Here is a 22,966-nt window from a genome sequence, read left to right on the forward strand (position 1 = left end):
ATTGGTGCCAAATTTCATGGTAACAGAGGATGAGATATTTCAATAAAAACAGAAATGTGAATGTCATGATGGTGCTAGATGAAAAGTCAAACGATCTGGGGACCATGAATCTCTGTAAAACATGTCATGGGAATCATCCGATCATTAGTAAGATATTTTGAGTCTAGACATGATGGACTGACCAACAGACTGTCAACGTCATCCCTAGAGTTACACCATTGTGACTGAAATTGTAAAATACATAAATAAGAATCATGTAAAAGATCTCATCCTGAAAACAATACTGCACCGTAAAGACGATCTAAAATCCATCAAACCTGAAATAAATCCAGATTCTGAATAACACCATTAATGCAGAATGACTGTTTGTAGTCTGAGTGATTCCCACAGCCATTGTTCCTGTTTTTAAAGAGCCTGCAAAGCTTTCAGTGGAAAGTGTTACATGATGCTGCCAAATAAATTAAGTGGTGTTGCTCGTTAGCACAGAGAAAATGTGTTTCCTGGTTTCCCTCTGAGTATTCATGTAGCATCCGTAATCTCTCTGAAACGTCTTGTGTTGCATGCCATATAAAAAAATATAACTGCCAGTGAATGAGATTAGGCCGCAGCAAATCCTTTTTAGATTTGGGCTAAAGTTTCTAACATCAGCTGCATGACGGCACTCACACAGACTGCGGTTGTGTAATCGTTCATCTTCATCTACCCAGGCTGTGCGGTTACCCTCCTTTCTATGACGAGAATGATTCGAAGCTCTTTGAGCAGATTCTCAAGGCAGACTATGAGTTTGATGCACCGTACTGGGACGACATATCAGACTCAGGTGAGTTATGATAAGTGTGTGTGTGTGTGTGTGTGTGTGTGTGTGTGTGTGCGCGCACTGTGTTTATTTAAAGGTTCCCATTGTTATCACACCATTTTCAATAAAGGATCTTATGTGTGGAGCTCAGAAACTGGCAAAAATGAATGAAAAAATAGAATTAATACCTACTTAAAACTGAAGGTAGTTAAAAGTATTAGTATAGTACTCTGTGTGTGCTGCAATCCAAGCTTCTCTGTGCTTTGTGGTGGTAAGCCAGTCTGGCTGCATGTACATGTTAGTGCATGTATGTATCGCACTGGCGAGCTCATCACTGCCGCTTATATTGCTGATGTCAGGACGGCATTGTCACAGAAGCGTAGTGCCCGCCCTCTGGTTCTCCCCCGGTTGACACTGTTAGCTCTGGTGCACTGTTGCTGCTGCTTAGCTCTGTTTATTCAGTTAGCACTGTTAGCTGTTAGCTGCTGGCTCAGCCGCCTCCATGTTGAGAACTATGGCTGCACAACTCGTACACTCTAAATTTCAAACAGATCACCTTTAACTAGCTTGAATGGAGTCTATATTTTTCCTTTAACCTGTTGTTAGCCCTTCCTAAGTCCCACCCCTTTTTGCTCTGAACATGTCTGGAACACAGCAGAACTTCTGTCAACATTTTACTGTTCCTGTAATACGTAGGGTGTGTTTGTAAATCCAATCTGACACGCACTAAGTGTTCTATTTCTACATGAATTAGCATACAGATAAGTTAATCACACATTCACTCTGCTTGGCACTCTGCTGCTCCGTCTCCCACAGAGCGCCCAGGGTAGCTCTGCTGCTCCGAGAGTGTGGTGCTCTGAATAACCAAACAGTACAGTACACGAATTTACGAACGGTCCAGTTTGTGCTAGAGTGCATCCTGGCATTTAGAATGAGTATTTCCTTACACACCCTTAGATAAACTATGTGCTTGTTAAAAATGTAAACTGATCTGGGGAAACAGCACCTTTACTTTGCTTTGGCTTTGAGATGTGGGCGGACAAGGGTATGAGGAGAGTTGCAGATTTGTACAACAATGATGGTCTTTTAAGTTTTGAAGACATAAAACAAAAGATTGGATTGATTCCAAGCACTTCTCAGTATTAGAAACTTTCAGAACAAAAACACAAGACTCACTCGGTATGCCAAATCTCAACACTTGAGAAAAGATGGCTAAGTCTTCCTAAGACAAGTGGCCAAATCTCCCAGGACTTAGACTCCGTCAATAGACTGGTAAAAATGAAGAAAATCTTTCCTTCATCTCAAATCAGTTGATGAAATTAATTAGACATACAGTACAGGCCGAAAGTTTGGACACACCTTCTCATTCAATGTGTTTTCTTTATTTTCATGACTATTTACATTGTAGATTCTCACTGAAGGCATCAAAACTATGAATGAACACGTGGAGTTATGTACTTAACAAAAAAAGGTGAAATAACTGAAAACATGTTTTATATTCTAGTTTCTTCAAAATAGCCACCCTTTGCTCTGATTACTGCTTTGCACACTCTTGGCATTCTCTCCATGAGCTTCAAGAGGTAGTCACCTGAAATGGTTTCCGCTTCACAGGTGTGCCTTATCAGGGTTAATTAGTGGAATTTCTTGCTTAATCAATGGGGTTGGGACCATCAGTTGTGTTGTGCAGAAGTCAGGTTAATACACAGCCGACAGCCCTATTGGACAACTGTTAAAATTCATATTATGGCAAGAACCAATCAGCTAACTAAAGAAAAACGAGTGGCCATCATTACTTTAAGAAATGAAGGTCAGTCAGTCCGGAAAATTGCAAAAACTTTAAATGTGTCCCCAAGTGGAGTCGCAAAAACCATCAAGCGCTACAACGAAACTGGCACACATGAGGACCGACCCAGGAAAGGTAGACCAAGAGTCACCTCTGCTTCTGAGGATAAGTTCATCCGAGTCACCAGCCTCAGAAATCGCAAGTTAACAGCAGCTCAGATCAGAGACCAGATGAATGCCACACAGAGTTCTAGCAGCAGACCCATCTCTAGAACAACTGTTAAGAGGAGACTGCGCCAATCAGGCCTTCATGGTCAAATAGCTGCTAGGAACCCACTGCTAAGGAGAGGCAACAAGCAGAAGAGATTTGTTTGGGCCAAGAAACACAAGGAATGGACATTAGACCAGTGGAAATCTGTGCTTTGGTCTGATGAGTCCAAATTTGAGATCTTTGGTTCCAACCGCCGTGTCTTTGTGAGACGCAGAAAAGGTGAACGGATGGATTCCACATGCCTGGTTCCCACTGTGAAGCATGGAGGAGGAGGTGTGATGGTGTGGGGGTGTTTTGCTGGTGACACTGTTGGGGATTTATTCAAAATTGAAGGCACACTGAACCAGCATGGCTACCACAGCATCCTGCAGCGACATGCCATCCCATCCGGTTTGCGTTTAGTTGGACGATCATTTATTTTTCAACAGGACAATGACCCCAAACACACCTCCAGGCTGTGTAAGGGCTATTTGACCAAGAAGGAGAGTGATGGAGTGCTGCGGCAGATGACCTGGCCTCCACAGTCACCGGACTTGAACCCAATCGAGATGGTTTGGGGTGAGCTGGACCGCAGAGTGAAGGCAAAGGGGCCAACAAGTGCTAAACACCTCTGGGAACTCCTTCAAGACTGTTGGGAAAACCATTTCAGGTGACTACCTCTTGAAGCTCATGGAGAGAATGCCAAGAGTGTGCAAAGCAGTAATCAGAGCAAAGGGTGGCTATTTTGAAGAAACTAGAATATAAAACATGTTTTCAGTTATTTCACCTTTTTTTGTTAAGTACATAACTCCACGTGTTCATTCATAGTTTTGATGCCTTCAGTGAGAATCTACAATGTAAATAGTCATGAAAATAAAGAAAACGCATTGAATGAGAAGGTGTGTCCAAACTTTTGGCCTGTACTGTATATAAATATATGTATTTGATTCCCGCCTTGGGACCTTTGTTGCATGTCTTTCTGTCTCCCTGTTTCACTGTCATCTTTCAAATAAAGGCAAAAATGCCAAAAAAAGGAAATTCTTTAGGTAAACATCCACATGTTTTAAACCCTGCACAGCTGCTGTAACATTATCTGGTTCCTCCTTCAATACTAAACTAATGAAGCTGGTGTTTAGTATGAGTGCTGCCTCAGCTGCGTCTCTATTGTCCCTGTAATTACTACTAAATTACATAGTTCTTTCCAGGACCTTTCGCTGCTGCAGAGTATACAACATCCTCTCAACTGGACGTGTTGTTGACCTTTTTCATTCCCCTCCTCAGCCAAAGACTTCATCAGCTGCCTAATGGAGAAGGACCCGGAGAAGAGATTCGAATGTGACCAGGCTCTTCAGCACCCTTGGTGAGAAACTAACCGCCGCCACACTGCGCCTCAACCAGACAAACACAGGGAACCACACACATCTCGCTGCGATTAAACAGCAGTATGACGCAGATTGCCAGGCTTACGCATTTGTCATGGAGAGCATGTCCTCCCACTGTCATCTGTCGCCATGGCTCCGAGCCGCGAACCCACCTCTGCTTAGCATTGCCAGCCCTCAGAGAGAAATCTGCTGAATAAATGGCTGCCAATTAGTGGCTGGCGTCCTGAAGGATCCTTGAAGAATGTGGAAGCTTTAATGAACAATTAGGATGTCTTCCCAGGCCTGAGCTGCAGCTAACGAAAGTGAGCGGTGTGGGCTGCTGTCTCCGGCTGAGGTGGCCAATATGAATCGGCCTGTTAGCCATTAATGGGCCTTTTGGGTCCTGGGCAGGTGGTCCTCCAGATACAAATATGTGGTTTGTGGCAGCGGTAACAGGTGTCATAACAGAGAGAAATGGCTTTCATTGACAGGGTTTCATACATAGATATTATGATGAATGTGTTAGAAAGTGATGCAGTGTGTGAGCTCCTGCAACAACATCGCCCCATCAATCAAGATATCTAGCGGAATGAAATTTAATGAACCGAATGAATAGGAAATCAGTATGATGACGATTCCCAAAGGTATTACAGATATAAATATAAACCATTCAGGGTGAAGCTGTGTGTGAATTCTTATTTGCATCATCTAAAAGGACTTTAATTTTCAGGATTGCCGGAGACACAGCTCTCTGCAAGAACATACATGAATCAGTCAGTCGACAGATGCGGAAAAACTTTGCCAAAAGCAAATGGAGGGTGAGTACACAAGATAAATAAAGACAGAATATTCTCTTATCTTCTTCAACAGCTAACATACAGTGCTATGTGTGTCTTTGGTATCACATTCGTCTGTTTACATCCGCTCTTCACAGCAAGCCTTTAATGCCACGGCTGTGATCCGCCACATGAGGCGCCTGCAGCTGGGCACCAGCTTTGGCAGCAACATTCACAACAGCAACTCCATGTCCAACCCTCAAAGCCGTGCTCCGGCCAAGAGCCAGTCTGTGGACTGCGCCCCACTCTCCCTGAAGGACTGTGAGTGACACTTTAGACATCTCTGTAGACACTAACACGTCCATCTTTTAGTGCCGAGCTCTGTTCACTCTGCTGCCCTCCTCATTGAGATGATTGGAAATCTCTTGAGATGTCATTTTCAATTAACCAATTCAATGATTTGACATGAGCCATGTGGTCACAGCGTTTCAGGTGCCATTTAATTTAACGTAAGATCTAGTACAGTACCACACCTTTGCTAGTTACTTTAATTATGTAAATTATTTATCAAACAACAGAACAAAACAAAAAACATTTGCTTTTTTTGACTGTTGGTGGAGATGTCACCGCTAGATCTGAGAAAGTGTTAAAGCAATTAATAGAATTTATTATTTGCTGTCTTAATATGTTCATCATATTATTTATTGTGTTGAAGTATTTTGTATTCTTTATACTGTAATGGAGTCTGTCAGTGCATTCTGCTGTGAGTTACAACAAAATATGTTCAACAAAGTAATCTTATCTCCACAAGCCAGTCCTTTAATCACATTTCATGGTTTTCATCCATAGATAGAGTTTGCTCAGTTGTCGTGCAGAAAGCTCAGCGATGTTTTCACTGTTTCCAAAGTCAAGAACTTCAAGAAGTAGTCTAGTGATAGTCTAGTGATAGTCTACATTTTTCATTGCCAAAAATCCCATGAAAAGACCAAAACCAACAATGAAGTGATCCAATCGTATTGTCTGTGCAGCCAAAACCTGATAAAGCTTACTCCTCTGTGTCATCGAGCTCGGCCGCTGTCGAAAAACTATTAAAAACACATAAATGAGTCACACTGCTACACCGGGTGACCTCATTACAATGGACATGTCCAGTGGAGTTTATTATGAGTCAATCAGCTCCAAATGTGTTTTCATTCATGGCTGAAAATAGCAGTATTTTACGTTTGCTAAGAACTACAGTGCTCAATTGTTTCAGGGAACTAATTACGCCTTCAGTAAGAACCAGTGGGACAGAACCAGCTTGGGATTCAGTGACACAGACAGGCTCAGGGATTCATAAAGTATTCAGTTTACAAAAGTGCACACATCCACATGATGAACACTAGGTGCTGGACGAAACATCACGCAAAACACACTAGACTTAGCTTCAGTAAACCTAGAATGAGACATGGTATGCACCAGATTGAATGAGAAGAGATGATGGGAGAAGGGAAGGGAAGATGAAGGAATGTAGGGATGAGGTAGGAAGGATGATGGATGAGGGGAAGGGAAAGGGAGGGTGGGTGAAGAAATCTGTGATAGTATAAGTTGGCTTGGTAGGTAATTAGAGGTGAGGTTAAGGTGTGGCCCTGCTCCCGAACCTAAGTTAACAAATGAACTTCATCTGATGAAGAGCGTGAAGTTTGAAACGTCACCTCCGTAGTAACTCTTTAAAACATTTATGGGAGCTTAGTCCTGTCTCAAGAACTATGTTATTCCATCAATTCGTAAAGTATTGACAAGTGGCCTGAAGGGCTCATTTATGCTCAACAATAGATACGGATCATCTGTATTTGTGCATGTTCCCTGAAAGCTTGTGGATAGGGACAAAATGGAGCAGTACCACAGGAGATCATGGAGGCAGTGTAGTTCAAGCGAGATACGACCATAGGAGACTATTTAAAAAAAAATAGAAAAGTGGCACAATCGGTCACATACGATAATCAGATGCTCTCGCCTGGAAGACACTGAAAAAGCAACCTTGGAACTAATCGGCCATCAATCAATCGACCAATTTATCCTCTGGGGGCAACTGGTAAAACTGGAGGTTCCAGTGTAGCCAGCAGATATCTGGGGCAAGACTCTTACATGCACTCGTTTTTATACAGTTAGATGAGTAAGTCGAGACATTCTATCAATGGATATCTCCATATGAATTTAGGTAAATTTGCATGTAACAAAAGCCCGCTCAAAGGTGATTGGTCAGTACTACTGGGACTACAAACAAAAACCAGAGCGCTTAAAAAAACTTCAGATATCTGTTTATAGAGACCAGACCGAGACCCTGTTTCCTGATTGCACAGTTGGCCAATGAAAGCAAAAAGCGAGCGTGAATGTAGTGTCAGTGTCAAAAAGGTGTGGGGGAAAGGGCATCTCTGCGATGCCTAGTGACATTTCTGGGGAGGTGCACGTCAGGCTACGGCGTTGGGTATGGCATAGGCTTTATGTTGACGCAGAGCTTAGGTACGACATCAATTCAACGTAGAAGTATAAATCCTGCTTAAAGAATCATCTGGCTTCTTTAACGCATTAGTGGTTTTGGTCTTTTCACTGGATTTGTTGACAGAAAACAGAAGATTTCCAGATTTATCCTTAAACTTGTATCTTTCCTTCTTTTTAAACAACTCAGTAAATGAAATGCAACTCTACATTTTCTCCCACAGGTCCTCCAATAGCACCTTTGCCCTCCACTGTTCAGGTGTACAGTCAGGACTCTGATGCCTCCTCTCCTGTACGAGAAGAACCATCTGTGGTGGCCGAGCCATCGCGGCCACGACCCTCCACTGTTACGGTCATCCACACTGGGACTAAATGACGCCAGGTTCCGCGGGAGGTGAGCTGGGAGACCACTGAGCTTTGAGAGACGGGATTCAATAATCCCGGGCCTCAATGTCGTCGCCCAGTTTGCCCATCCCGCATCCTCCCATCTGTTTCTGCTAACCACGGGAGGAATTTGAGGAGCGTTGGCTCAGCTCCATTTACCATGGCTCAGCTAGGCACCCCGGCTGCTTCCCCCTGCCACTGTCACACCAGACCTGGAAGTACAGAGGGGGGAAGATGCTCACCAGACGTTGTTATTGTGGAAGCCATGTTCAGGCTGGATCATGTTTGTGCGGCAGATAAACAAGCAGCTGGGAAGTGCCACACTGAAGGGAACTCTTTATTGAAGCTGCTATCAGACTGTGAGCGTGTTGAGAGACGGACGCTCCACTGTATGCCTTGTGTAAATATCCTGTGTGGAACTGTTGAGTGGAGTCGTGTTATGCAAGTGAAATATAAGCTTCAAGCTGTGGTGAAATAATCGTGACATCATCTGCACTCTGAACTTCTTGTCGTTTCTTTGACAGCTCTTGTTAATTTGCTGTGGTATTTGCTACAATGGCTCCCAACAGTGTGATGGTATGTGTTATCTCTTTGCTTTAAAGTGTGTGGACGGGAAGTACGAGCAGGATGATTGGGTTCAATCACAGCAGTGATTGCTGAGAGGGCTGGTGCTTTGCACTTAATGTATTGGATTATTTATTTTCTTACAATCTATAATGACTTTTGTAAGAAATGTGTAATGTGTTATTAGACTGGACTGAGAAGCTTTTTGTTTGGATGAGAAAGACGCAGTATCTAATAGATGTTACTTTGTAAGTGCTGTTTTGTTTGATGAGTTGATTTTTTGACGTGACTGTGAAGTCCTCCTTGACCACAGGAGGGCAACCACATGTTGTTGCTGTGTGACCAGTTCTCAGGGATGTGCTCCAACATGAAGCCAACCAAACCCCTCTCACTGCTGACGAGGACTGTGGCGGGGAAATAGCTGATAAGTAAAACCTCCAAATAGTGTATATTACTCTTTGCCACTGGGACACTTTGACGGATGCTTTCTTTCTTTAAATCCATCATTACTGACAGTATGAGTGATAAATCACACCGAATGGATTGTTTTTCCCTTTAAAGGTCCAGTCTGTAGGATTTAGGGGGATGTGTTGGCAGGAAATAGAATATAATATAATAAATGTTTTCTTTAGTGTATAATCACCTGAAAATAAGAATCGTAGTGTTTTCGTCACCTCAGAATGAGCTGTTTATATCAACATAAGCAGTGACTCCTCGTCAACGGAGATTGCCATGTTTCTACAGTAGCTCATAACGGACAAATTAAACACTGGCTCTAGATCGGGCCATTCCAAAACCTCATACCAAGTCATCAAATACCACTCCTTTGTCAGTGGAGCTACATGCTAATATACGTGCTAGGTACCCTTTTACGTCAGTTTTAGACGTTCAGGGATAGCATTTCAATTTATGCTTCTTCAGGCCCACATGGTGGGTGGGGGGTGTTTGTACAAAAGTGCAGGCAGGACACTGGGGAGTGCTTCGTCCCAGCGCTTCATAAAAATTAATGACGTGCTGCATGTGGTTTTTGTTTCTATGACAAGAATATCTTGACACTAACATTAGCCAGGTAGCTAACATAATGCTACATTAACAGAGGGTTGAATACACTGTCAACAAGCTTGCAAAGCAAACAGTGATAAAAGCACAACGCTCACCGGCAACATCTGGTGTCCACTGACTGTTCTGCCCCCCAAAAATGAGCTTTTCAGACTTTGTTGTGACAGTAGACAGTAGCCTAGCTAAAGAAGCAGCAGTGACGTCACTGGCGCCTTACCAAAAAGTGCAGAGATTTTCAACTTAAAGCATTTTGAGCGGCAGCACAAAAAAGGCAGAGCACTCTGAAAAAAGACACTGGGCGTGGCGCTTTTTCCCCAGGCGCCCACATTAGGACACATATGCTCACTCCTCATTGAGAAGAGTTAAAAAAAGATGCTATGTGGACACAGGCACTTAAGTGCATTATGTCCTGTTACATTTCTAAATAAACTTCAATTACTTACAGGAAATGTACAGTTTCTGCTCATAACATGCACACAGTCTTTTTAAATTAACAACATACGCAAAAAAAACTCTTTAGGTTTACTTCCTTTAGGTTTAGGTAACAAAAGCATGTGATTAGGTTTAGAAAAAACATAATGGTGTAGGTTTAGCAAGTACAGTTGTTACTAACGTAATGTCACATTATATATGTCACTAGCCTAGCATGCTACACATACTAGCACACTACTTTGTTAACATAATAACTCGATTGACTTTTGGTTTCACACTGGAGATAAACAGCAGGCTCCAGGGTGAAAGTCCAGAGTTTGTTTGACACATCCACCTCCACTCCCGTCCGCCCTATGTGGACTTTATCGCTATTTATACCATGGTAGTTGCCAGCAGCATCACCTACTGCCACCGCCCGGTGCATATTACACTGCTGCGAAGGGTGCCTCTGTGCTTTAGTGTCTGATGCAGAGGTCCACTGACAAAGCAGTGGTATTTGATTGGTTTGGTTGTTGCCTGTTGCATGAGAAACAGCCGCCATTTGGCTCGTATCATACTACTGTGAAGGGTGCCTCTATGTGTTTGTGTCAAAGACCAAGATACGCTGACAAATGATGGTATTTGACGAGTGAGCAGAGAGAACATGCTGACTATTCAGGTTTTCACGTCATTGGCAACCACTGTGCGACGAGCAGCATCAGAAAAACACTGATTTTTTTTTTCTTTACGGGAAACTGCTTTATACAGTGTTTTTTCAGGGTTAAATTACTGGGTCCGTTTGTTTTGGAAAGGATGAGACCTGAGGATAATTTGGCTTCTGGCAAAAACCTCCTAAAGGTCTGGATCTTACATTATCAGGGAAAAAAGGTGAGCACACATTAACATGTTCTTGGCTAGGGGCCCGACTCCCACATGCTGAACAGTGCCAGAGAAGCTGATTTGTAACGTGAAACTGTTTTATTAATTGTTTTTACCGGTTTATATCACCTGGTTCATTTGTTTTGGAGGGAGAGACCTCTGTGGTAAAAACCTCCTGAACAATGAACACTGAAGGAATTCTAACCAGGAGAGGTTAAAGCTGGTTGCAATCTGCAATCCTCACTGCTAAATGCCACAAAATCCCCCTAAATCTTATACACTGTTCCTTTTAAAAGATAGTGTTCATCAGTGAAGTGCACATTCACAAAAATGTAAAATGACAAATAAATGAAAACGTATCTCAATAACGACTGCAGAATCAGTCAGATCACTAGTGTACAGTCCAGTAGTTGTAATATCGTGCTCTGCTTCTGTGGCTGGTCTGAGAGCAGCTCACTCACTCTGTGTTTAACCACTGTGCTTTCATACCAGCCTGTTGAATTTAGCAGAAACACTCTTCCTCCTCCCCTCTCCAGAGACTTTCACACAGAGATGAGAAGGGATCTGTCTTTGTATTTTCTCTGTGGTACCTCTATTTCATTTTAACATGAATGGGCGAAAAGAGAACACTCCACCAGAACATGTCCACTATCGAGGACTCTGCCATCTTGAATCATCTAAAAATGTTGTGGTGAATACTGAGGTCTACTCACTGTAAATACAAATCTCAACAACACAGCTAGCTTGGGTCTTGAGTGTTTATTTTGGTCTTCCCTATATATTTCCCCCCCCCCCAAAAAAAATCCGTCAGCAGAAAGCAAAAATATGAAGCATTTACAGCCCCACAGTTTGCATGTATTACATATTGTTGCAGAAATGTGCTTTGGAGTTGTAGAGATTTATGTATTAAAATCAGAGTCTTGTTTGCATGAGTTGTTGCTTCTTTGACAGGAAATAAGGTTAGTAACAGTTTGTACATATGTCTTTAAGTAAAAATACAGATATTTAAACGATTATGTTAGAATATTAAACACATGACATCACAAGTGAGTAAATGTATAGTAAGAACAGTATATGTATTTGAGTAAATACAGATTATTCACATGTATTCTTTCTCTGGTAATATAGCATGAAACATTGCACATCTACTTAACCCAGGCCCTCCTTTACAGCTAAAAACAGCTCAGTACTTTATAATTTTGTCTAATTTTATTTATTTTAATTTTATTTCAAACTGATGACATGTTTAAGACATCTGCAACAGACTTGGGTTTGGGGTTTCAGAGACCTGGGCTATTAAATACAATGGATTTTCATCTGCTCTGTTTCTATGACTGGTGTTGACAGAGCTTTTTATGCAACACTGTGTCTCCATAATCCCGATTAAGTCTATTTGGGTGTCTGTTATTGAAGTTTTATAATAATTTGCTTATAAGAAGTCTAAAGCAGGATTTATACTTCTGCATTGAATGGACGCCGTACCTATGGTGTAGGCTCTGCATCGATAAAGGGCCTATGCCTGCCTGATGTGCACCTCCCCAGAAATGTAACTACACGTCATGGCGATGAAGATCTCCTATTTTTGTAAGCTGGAACCATTTCCCTCAGTGGAAACGAAGCTTTTATTTACTTTAATTCCACAAATAAATAACAATAAATTGTGAAGACAGTAAAGCCTCCCCACAATAACATTTTTATCCTTGTGATTTATCCTGGCTTCATATGAGTGGAGGATATCTCCGCTAGTTGTTAAGCTAAGTCATACTTTGCAAAATGCCATAGGCTTATGCTAATAACGTTAGCATGTTGTATTTGTTTGTAAGACGCATTAAGTATAAGGCAGTTTGTCGATGAACCTTGTGAGTTGTAATGGAGCCGAATTTTATAACATTACCTTTGTTAAATGTTGCTGTTGTTCCTGGCTCCATACAAGTAGAGGAAAAGTCTGCTAGCCGCTAGGCTAATTTATAAAATGTAAAATGCCATAGGCTCGTGCTAAAAACATTAGCATGTCGTATTTGTGGGGAAAATGTGTCCAGCAAAAGACAAGTGTTTGTCTGTGAATGCTGTGAGTTATAGTGAAGCTGATTTGTGTACTTGTGTTTGAAATTGTCTCTATTGAGCCATGTTTGATGTGAGTTTTGAATCAACTAAACTTTACAGCACTTCACAGAAACCTCCGCTGCCGACTAGTGTTTTGGAGGTGTAACTGCAAAGTGACACAGACACCACCGCACAAGTATAAATGCTCACAACGGCATAGGCCACATGTGTAGGCAACGGTGTAGGCTCTGCATAGAGCTGACGCACAAGTATAAATCCCCCTTAACAAGAACCTTTTTAGGCTCTAATTGACCCCAAACAAAAGTAACTTCACTATTTAGTATGAGATAGATACTGTAGCCTACATTTAATTGTCTGTCAATGACGTTTTTGAAGTAAAACCAGTCATCAGAAGAAAAAGTTGGCATTGTTCGTTTCTGCAAACCACAAATATGTTATTTGCCCGTTTCATACGTATCATTCAACGTTAGTTTCTAAAGCAACAGTATACAAACATAGCTGACCTTTTCATTGGTGGGTGGAGGGGATGGTGGATGACATGTCACCTAGACACCTGCCAAGCTTCAGACGACTGTTCAAAACCAACAAACAACAACACTGGGTGTTTTTAGGGAGCTGTCACTGTTTTTCCTTCAGCTTTTTAGCCACAAGACGTGGGTGTTTATTGTTTTTTTCAGCAGGGATAGTGGCATGAAAAGTAGCTGCTTTTAACCAAGACATCCCTTCTTTTCCAGCAGGGATTGTGCCCCCAAAACCAGGTATCTTAAGCCAACATTTGATTTTTTCTAGCCGTAACCAAGTAGTTTTTGTGCCTAAACTTGCATTAGTGGAGTCCATCCTTTTAGTTGAAAGTTGAAAAAAGTGGTCAAGTAGAGCTGTAGGTTCACTGGTGTTACTTAACCTACAGCATCTGTATGAAGAGAGGGTCACCTCTAAAGCTCGGTCTATCGTCTCAGACTCTCAACATCCCCTCCATGGTGTTGGCGGAGGTTTTGCCTCTCTAAACACAGCACTAAGCATTACAGATCCTCCTTTGTCCCGTCTGCTATCTTAACCAGCAGTGACCACTAATGTCCGTGATTTACCTCTGACAGTTTGTGATAGTGGATACTGTGTGTTATGTGTTGTTCTCTGTTATGACTGCTGTCTGTATCTCAAATTGGCCCTCAGGGACGTTAAAGTTTACCTTACCTTACCTTACCTTACATTACCTTTAACGTTACCACACGTTAATCACAGAGTTGTTGAAGCATAAAATTTCAACGTATCTGCAATGTAATGTATCTGTGATTTGCAAAAACGTACATTGCCGACATTCTTCTGTCACTTAGCGAAACAGTCAGATATCCACCGGTTCCATTTTCTCAAATGTAGCTAAATATTTGCTGGTTGTCTTCGCACACTACAACAGTAAAGTGTGTTGGTTGATCTTCAGTTTTTGGGTTTTTGACTGCTGCTCAGACAAAGCAAGCAATTTTATTGTTATTATTATTTTGGTCAGTTTTATTTATTAATTGACAATGAAAATAATCTTTATCTATAACCCATACAACACTCAATGTTTCTTTATTGTGTCTAATATCAATGATTTATGGTTATCTTTTATGCACTGTGTCACCGTCATTAAATGCAAGGAAAGGAAAAGGCACTTCAGCACCTTTCTACATATTGTTTATTAATTCAAAAGTTAGCTGTAGTAGTCTGTGGCTGATGTCTCTGCTGTCATCGTCAGAGGACAAAGGCCTCACTGGTGTTCCTATAAACTCTTACTGCACCACCTCTCCCCTCTGTCTCAGATGGACTGACGGTTGTACTCGTGTGGGGGATGCATTCCGTCGTAGTGAAACTCCCTCCACTGCTCGGTGCTCTCTCTGCTCCTCTCGTTTTGCTCTGGGAAGATGATGAGAATTTTAGTGGATGAATGAGCCCGTCGAGTGAATGAACTCGTCGCTCTCATCTACATCAGATATACCATCATGCTCCTCTTCAGCGTAGCTCTCAAACTCGTTCCTCTTCTCCTCGTGGAACTCTCTCTTTCGTTCATCTGCGGCCAGCATCAGCCTCTGCTCAGCTGCAAGCACAGAGGAGGAAGAGGAGGAGGAGGATGAATTAACTGAGTGTAGAATGATAAACATCTCACATTCAGTAGTTTATTGTCATATTAACACAGGAGGAGGATTTGCTGATGAAGCAGACAGAACATCAGACACATAAAGTGCACATAAAACAGCTGCTGAACCAAGAAACTGACTTTAAAAGACACTGTGAGTTAGCCTGATTGTCCCTTTATTTGTTTAATGTTGCATTTCATTTGAACACTAACAACAAAAGAAGATTTAATAATTCTAATTGATCCATTATTATCAATATGACCAGGATAATCTTGGATTTTAACTGATTAGCGACCATATTTTCACTAAAAAATGTCTATAAAATGTAAAATAGTACAAAGAAATCATGCTAATTTAATATTTGTAGCTAGTTTCTTGTGAAATAACCTTAGATTTATGACATTAACAACAGTTTACTATCAGAAAACTTTGTTTCCTGTGCTAATATTTACAAAATGAACATTTCAGCTGAGTGAGCTGGTAGTGTAGGTTTTGTAGAAGATGATTACAGTCATCTGACGTTTTTCGGGGGTATTTATTTATATCGTCCTGCTCGCTAAGCTCTGTAGAACTGAGCTAAATACACCACCTGTAAAAACCATAAACAGGGGAGGGGTGGTTTGTCTGCAGCTAACTTCCTGTATAGAAGCCACTGGGGATTTTTTAGGCCTAACATACTTCAATCAACTCTCCCACGTACAGCTAATTTTTCCAAACATGCCCTATCAAAGAGAAGACCACTGTGATGACATGGTCTGAAAATAAACTGCTATGTAGAAACAGGAAGCACAGTTTCACCTGCAAGTATAGACACACATATGCTCAACACAATGACTGTTAAACATCTCAAAACTACAACCTCAAAAAACACCCCAGGACTGAATCGCCGTGTCTGAACAAAAGCTGCTTTTTTGTGAACTTCATAACGCTGGTATTTGTGGTGAAGCTGTGATTCACAGAAGCTGTTTGTTGCCAAGGCTGAATCTTGAAAACACAAAAAACCTGGAGCCCCAAGTGATGGAGAGAAAATTAATGAGTAACGTCTCACCCCTCTTACTAGATCCAGAAATATGCATGTAGGTAGAAAGAATTCAACAATAGAATCACATTTTTTTTCAAGGCCATCTTAATATAAAACTCACAAATGTACACTGATGTCATTGGTTTTCTGCTGAACCAATGATATGAGACTTCCGTGACTGCTTATCCTGTTTGGGTTGTGAGGCGACAATGCCAACCACTGCACCACCACCGCCTCTTTAGTAGTGATGGAATCCTATCTTATCTCAGTTTAGGATGACATTTAAGATTTTTTGGTACTACAGAAATGTTTCCTAACTGCATTTAGGAAAAAAATCAGATCTTTGAATAGGTATTTTGTTATTACAGAACCGCCCCAACTTTCTCAAGTTAGGAATCCAACGTCAGACCCTGTCCTAAATTTAAAATACTACCAAAAATAGCAGCCGCGCTGTTGTGAGGTCTCTATGGCACTGACAGTGAAGATGGGGAACAACATAAACACTGAAATGTAATGACTGAAAGGCTCCTCAAACTGTATGATGACGCTTTAAATGTCCTGGACTTTATAAATGGAGAATATCGACTGCCAAGATGATTCATTTTGAATTCATTCTGTCTATAACAGCACAGCCTTACATCTCATGCAGCCTCACAGAGGTCACCCAAGTTATCTGTACTGTGGTGATGCAAAATATATTTTCCACATGACTCGTCCATCTCGAGTAGCCTATCCGTACATTCTGATCGAAGATGCATGCACCCTCGTGTACATTCTAAAAATAGATACAAACTGAAGAATCAAATTTACAGTTATAGTTAGGATTTCTTAAAGGTCCAGTGTGTGGGATTCAGGGGCATCTATGGTCAGAGATGGAATATGTTATTCCTAAATATGTTGTTTTTTTAGTTTATAATCACCCGAAACTAAAAATCTCAATGTTTTTGTCACCCTAGAATGAGCTGTTAATATCTACAGAGCGGGTCCAGGGCCACAGAGGTGCTGGACTTTGAAGCCAACAAAGAGGCCAAACAGTGGAATTACAACTTCTGGGTCCATCATGTGATGCAACAGGGCCCAACAGGTCCTTGCCTCGAACGCTATATTCAGTAATCTTTATACCTTCATAAGTAGGTCATCTTTCAAGGAGTCCATCATGTTGTTTCTGCAGTGGCCCAGAACGAACAAAACGCTGGCTCCAGACACTTGGCACACAGGAGGAGTTTCAGTTGGTTGCAATCTGCAACCTCACTGCTAGATGCCACTAAATCCTACACACTAGATCTTTAAGTTAAGATAGCAGGTCTGAGATAGGACACAGACACGAGTTTAGGAACTGCCTCTGTAATGGAAGATATGACGTTTCCTGTTTTTGAAACCTATCACATTCAGATTCTTTGTCCATTCCAATAAACGGGACTTTTCTAGGATGCCTCGATCTATGATTACTGTCATCTGACTCCACAAAAAGTGCACAGATTTATTTGTCTATAAGCCAATCACAGCGTTCCACATCATCTAAAGTGGACTGCAAGAGAACCACGCTCCCTTTTTCAACAAGTGTGGCCGACGGTGAGGCAAAGACGAAGTGTAAGGTAAGTTTTAGTCTATTAAAATACATAACTTGTGTTTAAACTGCATTTAAAGTAAACATGAGTTGTTATATAACTTCTAAATGTCAAAAAATCATTAAAGATTTGTAGCTTTTACTCAGGACTTTTTCAAAAATATCCGTCTATTGGAATGGACAGTGAATATCTCTGGAAATTGAAGTGCGGAAATACCGTTCTAATTTGATTTTCTGAATGACTTTATAATACATTTTATTGATTATGTACACACAATATTCATCTCAGGAAGTTTTCAACATACTGTTTTCTGGATATAAGTATTAAGAATATTTTTGGTAGTGACAATACAAGCATAAGGGCAGTGTGTTGCTTTGAGTAAAACATTCATGAAAAATAAATAACCTTGTGTTTTTTGTTGAAAAAAGGTCTATTAAGACCATTTATTGCCATTTTTCAACCCGGTCTCACTTCAAAGTCATCTAAATACAGCACCTGGGCAGTGACTTGTGGTGTCGTGGTGGTGTCGACGAAAAAAGATGTCTTTTAACATCTGTATGATACGTGGCCAGTAGCCTTTATGTTTAAGGGTGCTTGGTGGTATCAGGGGGAAACGCAGTGGGACAAGAGTTAAGGCGGCGAAAGTCCAAGTAGAGAGGGTGGGTGGGGTGGTGAATGGGTCCAACAAACATCGACTTTTCTAAAGCCAAACCCTGTTCTTTTTTTCCCAAACCTAACCACATGTTTTTGCTGTTGGAGGGAAAAAATGTGAATTTGCGGTGTTGTGCCGATGAAGTGCCTGTATTTTGAAAGAGACTGTATGTAAATATTAAATGTCTGTTGAAAGAAGACAATGCATGTAACAGGCAGACCTTGACATGGCATCCCAGAACGTCAACAACTAACGCACTCAGGGTACCTTGCATGACGTATGTGGACGTAGAAAGTCCATAACCAGATGTCAATGTGTGACGAGGTCGGGGTGAGAATGTGTTAAGATTTTTCATCCACTGGAATGAATGCAAAAAATACCCCCAGATAATTCAGTATCCTGATCTTTAATGAGTGCATTTAGAGTAGAAATCCACCATTAGAATATTTTTTTTGTGTTTGGAACACAATTGGATCAAAACGGGTTAAAATAAGAGAAGCAGTTAGGATATTTTTCTGTAAGGAGACCCCTGGGTTCATGTTGGTATTAATATAGCTATAGAGGAGTGACCTGCCTCTGACCTCTGATCAGCAATATTGGATATACGGAGCACATTAACGTCCTCATCTGTCATGTTAGTGAGACACACACACTGACTGCAGTAACAGAGAGAGCCATTAGCTGAGATAAGAAAGGTTTGGGATATTCACGCTAACCTTTCCAAATGCCAGTCACAACCTTTGACCTTTCAGCAGGATTCCCAGCACAAGTCTGTGCATGCAGTGGAGCTGGAGCTCATGCTGCAGATTCAAGACACTTAGTTTTATGTTACAGAGGTTAATGTTTATAAGATTTACAGATTAGCTGCAGCTCAGTATTCGTGACTTGCAGATAAAAACATTTGAGGGCACCTTCCTCCTATTTTTGGGTTGTTATCTTGCTGCACAGCAGTGTTAATCATCCATTGTTTTCTTCCCCTGATACGCCACAGCAGATCTCACCAACTCCCACAAAAAGTCAAGCAGCAGCGTATAAAGTCTGATGTCTACATTTTGATGTCCATACTTTGCCTGAAATTTACTTTATCCACCTACTGAACGCCTAATACATTTATCAGATATTTTCCTTTGCAAATTTCACCTGCCCGCCAGCGAGATGTTGTGCTTTTATGTCATTATGTGGCAAGAGAGGCTCTTCAAAGTGCGCACAATTTATTTGTCTCACTTTTTTTAACTTGGTTTTTCTCTGACCCCTTTCTGCCTGTGTGTCGGCACATTCCACATTCAACTCCCAACCAACCGCTCACCCACTCACTCTCAGTCCATCTCGGCCTTTTCACTGTGTTTACTGCTTTGTGTTCACTTTATCCCTGCTTTTAACTGCACAAAGTGTCTTTTTGTTGTCGATACACACACACACACGCACACACAGACCCACGGCATGTTACACAACCCAGACTCAGAGCAGCAGTGTGTGTGCTCTCACCTTCCTGTTGGCAGAACTGTACATAACCGGTGCTGTTAAATCACTCGAGAATGTCAAACAGTGTACAGCATGTGAATTTTCTCAATGCTCGCCAAGGGATATTCACTGATTTTATCGTGAGGTATGTGTGTGTGTGTGTCTGTATGTGTGTGTGGGGATGAGCTCCATGCTGCCCTGTGGCTCCTGCTGCAGTCTCCAGCAGTGGGAGCAGAGCTGCTGTGTGATCAGACAGGTCTGAGGTGGTCTGTGGTCAGAGCAGGTTCACACAACTGTTAACAGCTGCTGGCTGCCATGAAAACATTCAGACTGTCAATAACATGTTGGCTCACTGTCCAGTCAAACTGCAGGAAAAAAAATGTTTCAAGAGTAACTGTCTCGGTCTATACAACAGAACAGCACCCAAAGGCACTTAGATGCCAAAAAGAGTGTGTATTGAATAATCTTGATTTTGTCCTGAATGGTCTAGAAGAGTCTAGAATCATTTATTGTCTTTTTCAATTAGCAGGCAAACCATAATTTACAGTGTATTTAGGAAGATAAAAGACATGCATGCTAATTCATATTTAGTTTGCATTATTTTATATTTATATGCCCCAACTGTAGCCATTTTTAAAACTAAACTTAAGACTGTTTTCTTTTCCACAGCTTTTTATTTAAACTTTGAAAGCTGAGCAAACTGATTTGATTACTTTTAAAAACATGGGAAGAACGCAGTTAGCAATTAAAAAAAGAAATGAGCCCCCCCCCCCAAAAATAGCATGGAATTAGTAAAAAGAAAGTTAGAAACAAGAAAATTAATTAAAAAAAAGGGAAAAAATAAAGTTAAAAATAAACAAACATGCAAATGACCTGGAAAGAGTGACTCAAAAATTCTAATAATTCTGTAACATAATTTAAAATGTAATATAATAATAATTATAAATACATTTTTCCTCCCTATTTTTTTCTTTTTCATTTCTGAATATTTTTTTTTTCTCACCAAGTTGCTCAGTGCCTTTTTTCCCACGTTTTTGAAAGAAATTACACCACCCTGTTCAGGGTTCAAAGGTTTAAATACTTGTGAAAGGTATTGGAAAGCAGCACAAGAAAAGTGATGTCACTCCAAGTGTCAAGGGGTTAATCCATTTTTATAGTACTTTTATCTGATCACTTTGGTTTTTAAATTCATCTGTACTCTTATTTGTCTTATTTCATTTATTTTTCTTATCTTTTGCCTGTAAATGACTTTGAATGACACTTGTGTATGATAAGATGCTATATAAATAAACTTTTCTCTCTTATCTGTGAAGTTTTTAGATAAGACCTTCATGTTTTTTTAACCACACCTGCACACGTATTTTATTACAATGTCCTTTTTTTCTGTCTGACCTTTCTTTCTTGCAAATAAAACATAAACCATATCTATCACTGTGCCCAAAAAATACACTATTTTTAACAACAGAGAGAAATATATCAGTGTGGTTAAACTGTACAATGACTGATTATGTTCAGAGGACACAAAGAGGTATTATCTCTGTTTTTCGCACAGTATTTTAGATGCTTAACACACTTTTTTTTTTATCCTGTTAATAAGATGAATGCTTTGTTTTGTTGATGTCGAGCATATTTGCCTCATTTTCCCCAGTGATAACCGCTGAGTTTGTGCAGGTCTATACTTTCTCAAGAGCTACTTCTGTGAGACGACTTCTTTTAGGAGGCAGTAAATGTTTTACTCAGATCAGTTCAGCCAAATCTAGTAAACTTTTATTGATGGCAGTGCAGCAGTCCACCCTGTCCTGTCATGTTTGAGGAGAATAACACTTATTTCTGTAGTATGTTGACCTTCACTGGATTTATCTCAGCCCTTTTTTAAAGAGGTAAAAATTGTGACAATGTTTTTGCGCACCATAAAGTTTTAAAGATGAGTCTGTGCAAGGCTGTAGGTTTTGTATTAACACTGGGGGGCATATAAATTGGGGGTTTGGAGGGCCTCTGCAAAAAAATGTGAGCATCAAACACTTAATTTCCTGCATTCTGGTGAATTTTATGCACCAGTTTGTGCTTTTTCTGCATCAATTTATGGTGTAAATGTTTTAAATTTTGTCAAAATAAAAGTTCTCTGCTACTTTAATGTTTTTATTGTGGGGGATGAATGCACATTTTTTAAATATTGAGGGGGTCGTGACTCTTGCGTCCCACCAAAATCTCCACCTATGGGTGTGTGTAGGATCACAAACAGTTGACTGTGAGGGAACCAAAGAATTTCACATAGTTTATCATTTAAACTTGCTTTTTTCCATAAAATAAATCACTAACAAATGTGAGTGCAAGTGATCAAGAGTGTGCAGGATTATTTTTCTTGTTTCAAGAAAAGCAAACATTGAATGCTATCATTAATTTGGATGATATATGATGACTTCAGCTGTGGCATAACAGTGAAGAAATTAGTGTGGGTGCGTCTCTGCTGCCAAAATGTCCTGCATTATAAGGCACAGATGCCAACACTCACCACAAACACACACAGACGCACACCACCTCAGCTGACCTGACCTGAGTTCAAACTGCCACAAACAAACCCAGAGTGAACTCACTGTTAATCTCATCCTGAGACTTTGCTCCCCGTCTGCTGCGTCTCCTGAAGAAGTTTGAGGCATCTGCCTCCTTTAAGAAGATCTTCCTCAGCGGACCTGCAGCGGGGGGCAGGAGGAGGTTCAGCTCACAATATAAAGGGATAAAGAGATGTAGGGATGTTAGAGATGCAGCTGATGCAGCTTCTCACCTCGTGGATGTTTAGCGCCGCTTGTGCTGCTGCTGGGCACAGCTGCAGAGTCGGCCTCTGGAGACACTGGGTCAGAGGACAAAACATGAAGTATCTAAATTAAAACACAGAATCTAGGCACCCGTGCTTACCTCTGCATGAAAAACAAAGAACACAAACATCTATCATCACACGAAACCCCTTTAAAGATGTTCCTGATGTAAATTCTCCTCCATCAGACTCACAGGAAAGTGCCAGAAGCACAGAGAGGAGAGCCAGGAGGGCTGCAGACGTCCAGGACATCTTCAGCTCTGTGTCTGAATGTGTTGAGAGATGCGGACTAATGTGGCAGACCAGGAGGGAGAGGTGAGTATGTGAGAGGTGGGGTGTGAGCCTGGAGGAATATTGACTGCCTGTCAGAGAAGAGGGAGGGTGCAGATCTGATAAGAAGCTGCAGAGAGGGTTTCCAAGTGACAGGAATTTAATTTTGGCTCAATATTGGGATCTTCTTACCACTCAAGGGCCTTTTTCTTTAGTCATAGAGATAAAACCTACAGGCCTCACTTTGGAAATGACACCATGCACCAC

General features: G+C 41.1%; 2 protein-coding genes across 2 annotated transcripts in view; one reads left to right on the top strand and one right to left on the bottom strand.

Moving 5' to 3' along the window:
• The window catches only part of camk1db (calcium/calmodulin-dependent protein kinase 1Db), a 38,153-nt gene extending 26,487 nt beyond the window's left edge, over positions 1–11,666 (top strand). Inside the window, exons 7-11 of the mRNA XM_033635464.2 lie at positions 708–820; positions 4,110–4,188; positions 4,920–5,007; positions 5,124–5,286; positions 7,668–11,666. Coding sequence (XP_033491355.1) covers positions 708–820; positions 4,110–4,188; positions 4,920–5,007; positions 5,124–5,286; positions 7,668–7,819 — 595 coding nt within the window. The 3' untranslated portion in view covers positions 7,820–11,666. The remainder of the gene's footprint in view (positions 1–707; positions 821–4,109; positions 4,189–4,919; positions 5,008–5,123; positions 5,287–7,667) is intronic.
• Positions 10,779–22,945, bottom strand: ucmab (upper zone of growth plate and cartilage matrix associated b). Its single transcript, XM_033635612.2, has 5 exons — positions 22,624–22,945; positions 22,400–22,465; positions 22,212–22,307; positions 14,777–14,875; positions 10,779–14,694 (listed from the first exon to the last, which is right to left on the bottom strand). Exons 1-5 carry the CDS (start codon positions 22,679–22,681, stop codon positions 14,597–14,599), a joined length of 417 nt encoding a protein of 138 aa, XP_033491503.2. The 5' UTR covers positions 22,682–22,945; the 3' UTR covers positions 10,779–14,596.
• Positions 22,946–22,966: the final 21 nt, after the last annotated feature.

The sequence above is a fragment of the Epinephelus lanceolatus genome, chromosome 5, assembly GCF_041903045.1.
Source record: "Epinephelus lanceolatus isolate andai-2023 chromosome 5, ASM4190304v1, whole genome shotgun sequence".
In the NCBI taxonomy this organism is placed as follows: Eukaryota; Metazoa; Chordata; class Actinopteri; order Perciformes; family Serranidae; genus Epinephelus; species Epinephelus lanceolatus.

Excerpts from the sequence above, each read along its gene's own strand:
- ucmab (XM_033635612.2), bottom strand. The coding sequence starts at position 22,681 with ATGTCCTGGACGTCTGCAGCCCTCCTGGCTCTCCTCTCTGTGCTTCTG. Across the intron at positions 22,308-22,399 it reads CGGCGCTAAACATCCACGAG|GTCCGCTGAGGAAGATCTTC; the intron begins GTGAGAAGCTGC and ends CCCCCGCTGCAG. Across the intron at positions 14,695-14,776 it reads CGCTGAAGAGGAGCATGATG|AGCAAAACGAGAGGAGCAGA; the intron begins GTATATCTGATG and ends TCATCTTCCCAG.